The 9,250-nt window shown below is 42.6% G+C and overlaps 2 protein-coding genes across 2 annotated transcripts; one reads left to right on the forward strand and one right to left on the reverse strand.

Annotated features, from left to right (window-relative positions):
* The first annotated feature begins 1,605 nt into the window (after positions 1–1,605).
* Positions 1,606–4,890, forward strand: SARC_09392 (hypothetical protein). Its single transcript, XM_014296591.1, has 5 exons — positions 1,606–1,831; positions 2,908–3,110; positions 3,484–3,713; positions 3,946–4,032; positions 4,183–4,890. Exons 1-5 carry the CDS (start codon positions 1,695–1,697, stop codon positions 4,441–4,443), a joined length of 918 nt encoding a protein of 305 aa, XP_014152066.1. The 5' UTR covers positions 1,606–1,694; the 3' UTR covers positions 4,444–4,890.
* A 249-nt stretch (positions 4,891–5,139) lies between these two features.
* SARC_09393 (hypothetical protein) lies at positions 5,140–7,644 on the reverse strand. Its single transcript, XM_014296592.1, has one exon. The coding sequence runs from the start codon at positions 7,218–7,220 to the stop codon at positions 6,906–6,908; it is 315 nt and encodes a 104-aa protein (XP_014152067.1). The 5' UTR covers positions 7,221–7,644; the 3' UTR covers positions 5,140–6,905.
* Positions 7,645–9,250: the final 1,606 nt, after the last annotated feature.

Genomic DNA, 9,250 nt, shown 5'->3' on the forward strand with positions numbered 1-9,250 from the left:
AGTGTTGTTCAGATCGAATAGATGCTTGTTTGTATATATACACGTATAGAACTATGTATAAAACTATGAATGTTCATGTGTAGACATATAGTAAAAAGCTCCATAGATTCACAGTCCACCGAGGTTTATACGCCGGTATAGTGTAAAATATTAAATTGGTAACCAGCATTGACAAAGTGTTTACATAAAGCTGCGATGCATGCGCAAAAGTTTCCTATGGTCAATACTATACCTGCCAACACTAGCGTGACGAATATTATCGATCCAACATAGATCATTATAATGAGTCTATGGGGCTCAGCAGCTGCGGCGTATCTCGTCCGCTTATCTAAAGAGTCGTCGATGGTACTTGTATGAAACAGGTCAACGAAGTAGAAGTGTACTTTCGTAACGAACACAAAGACGACGATATAGCCCAGCAGCCGGAGGCAACGACCCATGTGATTTCCAAACCATATTTTGATACCGGCAAAGACTATCATACACAGGCTGAATACTGTCAGAGAGTGCCAACAATCTACGACGGTGTGAAGTGACACGGATTTTAATCTGCCGTCTTGTCAACATATAGAAGCCATGTTACCTTTACGTTTGTGGCAACTGACTAGACCAAGCCTTCTATAAAGGGGCTTGGAGCGTAGAGTCCGCCTGATTTCGACTTGAATTATAACCTCGCCCACACTCCGCACGGACTCGAAATATGCTTCAGTGTCTACGCAGTCGCCAACTATTTGTACTTACAGTACACCTCTTTATATGACCAGTTCCCGTTTGTAACAAAACCATGGACATATATAGAGGTAGACATATCTTGGTCTGGTTCACCCTACCTGGTTCCTCCATCGTGTCCGATTCAGTAGAGTCTGTGTTGTGCTGTCTGGCTTGGTCGCTGCAGTTTGTGTTGTTTTGTTTAGCTTAGTCGGCGTGCCCTTGTAGAAAAAATAATCACCACTATAAACTGGTGCCTGACATTTATCTGCAGACAAGCAGTAACCCTTTGAGCCACACCCTTCGCCAATGTGCACGCCACAAATTGCAAGCTTATTACGTCGCAACCAACACGCTTGTGTGCACCTGACGTTGGTTTTTTTCAATCAACAGCGATCCCCACTAGAAGTGTCTTGCATCAGAAATTAATAAATAGTACACTTAGATGATACTACAAGCTTAAAGGCTAAAACTGTTGTGAATAAAACACACAGGAAAAGGGCCTGAAGCCCAAATGAAAACTAGACATACAAAGAGGTAGACAGTATAAAGAGGTGGTATAACTGTATGTGAGTACACTTTTTAACACTTATTTAAATTGGTCTTATCGTCAGACATCATGGGTAAATACATTTTAAATAGGCCCATCATGATCATGATTATCATGACTATCCCCGGCCATCGTGACTTTGTCATTTATGTCGTAGTTCATGCCTATGGACATATTTGTTTCCCACATACAGGCGTACATTTTTTAAATAGGCCCCATCATGACTGTCACTGGGCCCGGGATTATTCGACATTTTCGAATTTCAACACAAGAACAAAAGCCTTCTAGAGTCTTCTAAATATATATATATGAAACAAAAGTAGGTTAAAAATATAAAATACTAAATATATAAAAAGTGTTCATCACGTAATCATAAATGTAGCATACGTACACATAAACATACACGTATACATAGCAATATTTATATCCTTTCATAATGCTCGCATTGTGGCCCAATGGTGATAATGGTTATGGCTATCATACTACCGCTGAAGAGGTCACCAAAGACAAAGATCTTACAGGAAAGACTTACGTGATTACTGGTATCAATTCGGGTCTTGGTCAGGAATGTGGGTAAGTCGTATGTTATTGTTGTGCAGTGTTTGTCTGTTTGTAAGGGGAAACCTTTCTTATATGTAGACCAATATAGGCTTTACTTTCCGGACCGTTAGTATATCTGTTTATTTCTCTGTGTGACAGTTATCGAGTCCGTTTTATTGGATTCCTATCCTCGCGAACCCATCTTAGTGACAAATAGACAATGGGGCTTATCCCCTCTTACTACAAGGACTATAACGTGTGTATAGTGTGTACACTTTATTGTTGGTAGATAATCGGATCGAATTTTAAAAATTACGTATACGCCGCAGTCGATGGAATTTCGAATTGCTTTATAGAGCAGGTGTATACTCTTTGTTGGTGGACTTATAAGTCGACCCATAAAGAGTGGGAATACTCCATTGTAGGTGGATAGAAAATCAACTGATAAAGAGTGTGTACACACATTGTTAGTGGTTTGTGAAACGGACTTATAAAGAGTGTGGTAGACGAACAGTAGTATCCAGCTATACGATGACTATACCTCATTGTTAGTGAATAATAAAATCGACGTTGAGCGTTTACAGTTTACTGATTGTGGATCGCAAAATCAACTTATAGAGTATGTATACATATTGTTGGTGGTTTGTAAAACGAACTCATAAAGAGTGTGGTAGACGAACAGTAGTATCCGACTATAAGATGTATATGGTACTTTGTTAGTAAACAGTATAGTCGACTTAATCGTAAAATTAGCTTTCAAAGACTTTGACGATTTCATTGTCAGTAGATATTAAAAAGTACTTCTGAAGCGTCACTGTCGATGGGTTGAACCAACAACTAGTTGTGATTGCGTATACCTCTTAGGGGATAGCTAAAATATCTTATAATCAAATGCACATATTTCAACGCTGGTGGAGTAGTAGTCAAATCCCGCCATCCATTCTTCAGGGTCATAAAAGTTTATAAAAACATACATGATGTATAATAACATCGACTTACAAATTAAGCGTACGCTATATCGTTGCTCAACAGTCGCATCGACTTCTAAAATGTGTATATACCTCTTGTCTGTGATAATAAATAGCAACATTGTACCCTTCCTCGTCCAGTCGGGTGCTCGCTCTGCGTAATGCTAATGTGATTGGCCTAGCACGCACTGAGGAGAAGGCTAAGGAGGGCATGCAGGAGTGGACAGGAACAGGTGACAAGATCCCTGTGGTGTGTGAGTTGGGAGAGCCCGAAGTAATCAAGCAGGCTGTTAAGGACATCAAAGCCACCGGCAAGAAAATAGACGCGGTGATTGCAAACGCAGGTAGGTGTTGTATTGTGTACATATACTTGTCTTGTAAAACGGGCTGTTTTGGGCTGTTAACGATTTAAGACGCTGTAGCGCTTGGAGTCTAGCGGAAGGTGCTTTAGGTGTACTGGATTGTTCCCATGGTTACGATAGCACCTCTTGCTCGCCAGTTTTTGGGTGCTGGATTGAATGTCAGATACTTCTATCGGATACTATATCCTTTTTTACTATGATTTTGTTTGGACTGTATCGTGCACGCGTGCTTAATGCCTCGGATCTGTACTAAACGCTTATATTGCCCAACATACTCAAATCCTTATTAAAACCGTATATTGCCCAACATACTTGGATCTGTACTAACCCCTATATTGACCAACATTTCCCAAAGGTATCATGGCTTTGCCCAAACTAGAACTTCAACACGGGTACGAGAAACAGTTCTTCTGCAATCATGTAGGGCACTTCATTCTGATAACTGGACTATTGGACAGTTTGACTGATGACGGTCGTGTGATCACACTCAGTAGTCTAGCACACAAGCAAGCCCCGAAGGGAGGCATTGCATTCGATAACCTGGATGGATCTAAAGGTTACAGTGATTGGACCTTTTATGGTCAGGTAGGTATTCCTCTGCCTCTTCAGCTTGCATTCATACATAGGACAGATCCTTTCTAGTTGAAGTTATTTGGTATACAAATGCCCCGAGCATGTCTCATACTATGCCACTACTTCGGTGTGTGTGCTTGGCTCCCGCAAACAGTAAATTCGGTTGGCATTGCGCTATTTCTCTGCGATCTCTCACGTGATTTATTCGCATTGACGTCCTTCCCATATTCGATTGCAATCACAGTCGAAAATGGCACCCCTCCTCATGGCCAAGTCTCTGGCACATAAGTTCGAGGGGACCAAAAAGACGGCCTACTCGTGCCACCCGGGGGTATGTTAAACAGGCCATGTCTTATGTCACTTTAGTATAGTATAGTCAGACTCGCATGGTAGTCATGTATCTTTGAAACGAACAGTAGCTATGTAAAGCCGTCGGAATGTGTTGTATAGCACCTGATCGAGCCTCATTTTTCTACTGCAGGTCATCAATACAAATCTTTCAAGGCACATGAACCCCATTCTGCGAGGGTTGACAGGCTTTTTCGGACCGCTGTTCCTCAAGACCATCCCGGAGGGTGCGGCTACACAGACGTATCTCGCAACTTCCGATGACATTCAGGACAAAAGTGGCCTGTACTTTGCAGATTGTAATGTCCAGGGCGAGCGTGCGGATGGCTCGGACATGGCCACTGCCGAGAAACTGTGGGCTAAGACGGAAGAAATTGTAGCCGCCTCTAATTAAAGCACGTGAGGCAATAAAAGTTTGATTTTTCCCGTGATAACCCCCACCCTTAAGCAAGGGTTCATATGCTGTATCTTATTTTTGTGAAACATGGGGAAATGCATGGATACCACTAATAGTGGGACCTACACACAGCCTTGCAGCAGAGGAGGTTTTCTGGATACTACAACTACTACTGAGGAGGTGTATACGTAGACTTGCAACTATGGGAGATGTATACTCTACTTTATCCTATATACTCGAGTCCCTACACGGGTGCAGGTGCGGTAAGAGAATTCGTGCACACAGAATACCAGGTAATAATTCGGGCTCGCGTACAGGCACATATGCGGCAAAGATCCAATTCATATAAAGATTTTTTAATTGTCACGGGCATAGTTGCGGAAACAAGCCAGCCGCATGCAGGATACGAGCGTGTAAGCAGGCGTACAACCCCACTAGCACACAAACACGGATGACAAAGAAGGACACATGGCAATAACTATCACACGTGTGCAGAAGATCACCGTGTACACACAGACATAAAATCCTTTTTTGGTCGTGCAGAGCATGGCGAACGCTGCAGCATACCATAAACCAACAATCACACACATACACACATATACCAACAGAACATATCTCTATCCATACGTACATACACATGTTAAAATATATACACACTATCACATAATCATCATTTTTTTTCTCTTCTATCTGCTCAGTATTCATATCCTCAACCTTTATTGTGCACAGCTACTCTACCTTCACAGAAGTCATCTGCCTATAGGCACAACCACTCAATGTTCGCATCTACATCTTCGATTGTGCACACCCACTCAATCAATGTTCACATCCTCGTGTACTCTCAGCGTGATCCGACTGAGGTCAGCAGCTATTTAGAAGTCTTGTATGGGTATAGCACGAGCACAGACGAGAAAACATTCAACCGCACACATTCCACGGGCTGGAATTGGCCTATACCTTGGGAGATAGCCTGTGTCTGCTCATTCAGGCATGATCCTTTCGTTACTCAAGCTGAGTAAAAGGCGCACACTATTTATTAACCCAGATATCAACCTAGTTGCACAGCTAAACCGATGTACGCTCGGTTTAAAGTCGACTGGTGCTCGCTTTATCACACTCGCCCCAGAGCTTATAGGCGCCATATGGAATGATAAACTGTGCTTGGATTCCCTACTATGTACCTGCAGTATAGGAGACGATTGGCGTAGTATACTGAGCTCTCGTGTCTCTCACCTACCTATACCATGTGGTCTGTCAGGTATGGGAATGTGCCCAACAGACACGTCTGATCTGCGTCTGCACACATTTTCGCAAGGAGTGTGCACATCGAATATTCCATCCACATAACACTAGAACCACTACAAATGGTACGGATCTCAATCAGCATATAAAAGATAAATTTCAACAAAGCACTAGAATAATCGTGAACACTTAGACCTACGATTGTGCACAATCTTAGGTTCATGTGTTTACGATCGTTCTGGTATCCGCAGAGTTTGGACTGAATGATGGCTTTATATTTGCAAAGAGATTACATCAATATATTTATATATATGTATGTATATATAAAGTTATTAGTCTCCTGAACTCCTTTGTTGAAACGACCTCCATGCTCTTCGAGCACTTCTCGTCACGCAGCGATTTCCCTGACTTCCGGATCCGTAAATACTCCAGCGGCTATGAGCATTTGATCTCCAGTGCTGTACTCAGACGTGCGTTACTTGATAATTTGGTCCTGCGTTGACCACAACAACGGCCAAGCGCAAACCATCGAGCTGCATCGAGTTTGAAGACCAATTTCAAAGCCGACTAACAAACCCCAGTCTAGCACGCATTCTCTCAATGGAACCGTATCGTATAACCATGTGCACGCGTATAACGCGGACAGCGCATCCACTGCACATTCCAGTTGTGTGTCACGACCGTTCGCTAGTATAGGGCACCGGCAACGTCATCAAACCAAAAATACACACCGTTGCAAGGACCTTCCATTACGTGTGATGGTTATTACATCAGTCGGACAAGTTGCCATACCATCAGCTTGGATTGTAAGTGCTCGTCTTGCCCTGGGCATACAGCTCAAGAATACGCCACGCAAGTATGTATACATTCAAATGCCACACAAGCATATAAACTATATACAATAGTGTACAAGCTTATGAGCGTGTAGAAGTGGAGCGAAATTCTTACTCGACCCAAAATAGTTCTATGTACATTTATGATTCGGCGTTACACCTTATCGTAGGTCATTTAGACGGAGGTATGTTGATTAACTTTCATAGCGTCCCGTGCATGGTCGGCGTTTCGAATCTGAACTTAGGCGTGTGTAGTTCTTGTGGCTGTGTTCTGCTCTCGTATCATAAACACTCCACCTATAGTTATAAACAGCTATGCACACTGATATGACACCGTACTTGTCGGAAAAAATATACTAACATCCCCCAAAGCGGACCGACAATTCACAGCGACGGCGGAGGAGGGGGTTGATCTCTATCGTTATGGTTGTTGGTAGGATTACTCGCATTTGCCTTCTCTAACGTAGCATCGGCGTTCATATTCGCTCGGAGAGATGCAGGGCGCGCGTAGTACATGACTCCTGCCGCCGCAACCCAACCCGCGATAGCCAAGGCGGTGTTCATGTATGCACGGGTACTGTCCCCAGCTTCAGGACCTTCCTGAATGCAATCCGCATCCGCACAGTACGTCGATTGAGCCTGGATAGCTCGGAGTAAACGAAAGATCGGGTCACAGATACACTCGCACGCGTCAGCCATGATTGCTATATGTGTTTAGCTATTTGCGCTGAAGGGAGATGCCTCTGATCAGTATTAACTATTGTTGTATTCGATGACTAGAGGCGCATAAAGACTTTCAATCAAAAAGAATATTCAAACTACACACCCCTCAGAGGCTCGGCTTCAGGGCCCTCACAACAAGACCCCCCCCCCAGTGAGTTCTCTCTTTCACTATAGAGTGTCACCAGTTGGCCCTTGGCAGTGAGTCCAGTCTCCCCTCTCCAGCCCCCCATCCCCAATCCCTCTCATTGTATACAGATGAAATATAAATAAAATTGTCTATCAAGAAGGCTATGAAAATAGTCCTATTTATCCCAACAGACTCCAAAAATAAAATAATATACCCACAAATGAATTCACAGGAGGGAGCCACATCGGCCCCTTGACCCCACCAATTGTAAATAGGTCACCAAACGTATAGGGCAATTCGTCATCACTATTTATATATATTTTTAAAGTGGACACTTTTCACTTCACAGTACACTGACGATGACTGATGTCCGATGAACCTCTGTGATCATTTTCTATTTTTAGCTTGTGATTCTGAACTTCTGAATGTAGTGGGAGTGGTGGGGCGTGGGCCGCTGGGCCCTGGGCGCTGGTACTGTGGGAAATGCGAACTTGAGAACTGGGAGTCTGGGACACAGAATTCTGAGAAGTATGCAGAAAGCGGGAAGTTCAGCCCGTTCAGGACTTCAGGGCTCAGGCCCAGGACCAGCGCCCAGTCCTATCGGCCGCTGGCCAGGGCTGTCCAATGCCTCTAGCTTCTTCTGATCATCACTCTGAGTCTGAGTCTGAGTCCGAGACACCGCGTCTGATGGGTCATGACGCATCACAAGCTTGAACAACCAATGATATAAAGAAACTGTTTAAACTTGACCTATCCTCTGAGCGCAAATTTAAAAAAGAATTCTGCTACTATATAGATCTGTATATTTAAGTAAGTCTGGTTACTGGTAACTATGACTGACCGTTGACCTATGACGATATTGACGGATGACATGCTGGCCGCTGGCCGCTGGGGCAGTGGGGGGTGTTAATGTATTTGAAATACGCTAGTGTTTTTTTTGTTTTTTTTGTAATTTTAAAAAAAATGTAGTTTGGGAAATTAATTTCCCAGAGAGTCACCGTAAAATTCCCAGAAATTTTCGGCAGAAACTCCCAATCAAATCGAGGTCTCACGGGCAACCCTAAACCCTCCTAATTCCTCGAACTTGCATAACCTGCTATTTATGTATATAGCTAGAATGGATTGCTCTTGTGTTTCAGGAAGGTTGATGCTGATTTGGGAAATCCTAAGAAATCCGCGACATTTCAGACCCAAATTGTAGGAGTAGGGTCATACGACCTAAGGAGACCTAAAATGCTATAGTAAGGTTAAGAGACGTTCAAGGGAACGGTTGATCTTTTCTATTTGCTGTATATATGCTATCAGAAGCATCAATTAGAAGCGTTATTATCGTACGACGTAGTGTATTCATAAGTACATCTAAATAGTAATGAAACTAAGTATCGATCATAGAACAGTGGCTATTTCAGCTAAGGATGGTCAGAACGTTTTCTTGACTGGTCTTGCAGGATCCGGGACAAGGACAACATTTCAAGTATGTTTGCCCCAAATTCGATTCCATAGTGTGAATGTATAACTCCATTTGAAAAACACATAAATATGAAACAAATATGAACCATTGTGTCGGTCGACACCAGCGTCAATTCAAAATTGTCATCATATGACTGGTTTTGTAGGATTTGGTAAAATAAACGACGTTGAAGTAGGTTTGCCAAAACTCTTTAATAGTGTGTACTCAGTTCTTCAATCAAGTTTTCAATTACGATGGATCCGACGGAGCTGATGGAGCTTATTGTCGTCAGAAAATAAAATATGACGGACCAAAGTCAAGAATGTATATTTTTATCCATTTTTGATTTCAGTTAGACTACTCTAATGTAATATTAATATATATATATATATATATATATATATATATATATAGTAGTTATTATATATA

The sequence above is a fragment of the Sphaeroforma arctica genome, assembly GCF_001186125.1.
Source record: "Sphaeroforma arctica JP610 unplaced genomic scaffold supercont1.949, whole genome shotgun sequence".
NCBI classification, from domain to species: domain Eukaryota; class Ichthyosporea; order Ichthyophonida; genus Sphaeroforma; species Sphaeroforma arctica.

Excerpts from the sequence above, each read along its gene's own strand:
- SARC_09393 (XM_014296592.1), bottom strand. The coding sequence starts at position 7,220 with ATGGCTGACGCGTGCGAGTGTATCTGTGACCCGATCTTTCGTTTACTC.
- SARC_09392 (XM_014296591.1), top strand. The coding sequence starts at position 1,695 with ATGCTCGCATTGTGGCCCAATGGTGATAATGGTTATGGCTATCATACT. Across the intron at positions 3,111-3,483 it reads CGCGGTGATTGCAAACGCAG|GTATCATGGCTTTGCCCAAA; the intron begins GTAGGTGTTGTA and ends CATTTCCCAAAG. Across the intron at positions 4,033-4,182 it reads CCTACTCGTGCCACCCGGGG|GTCATCAATACAAATCTTTC; the intron begins GTATGTTAAACA and ends TTTCTACTGCAG.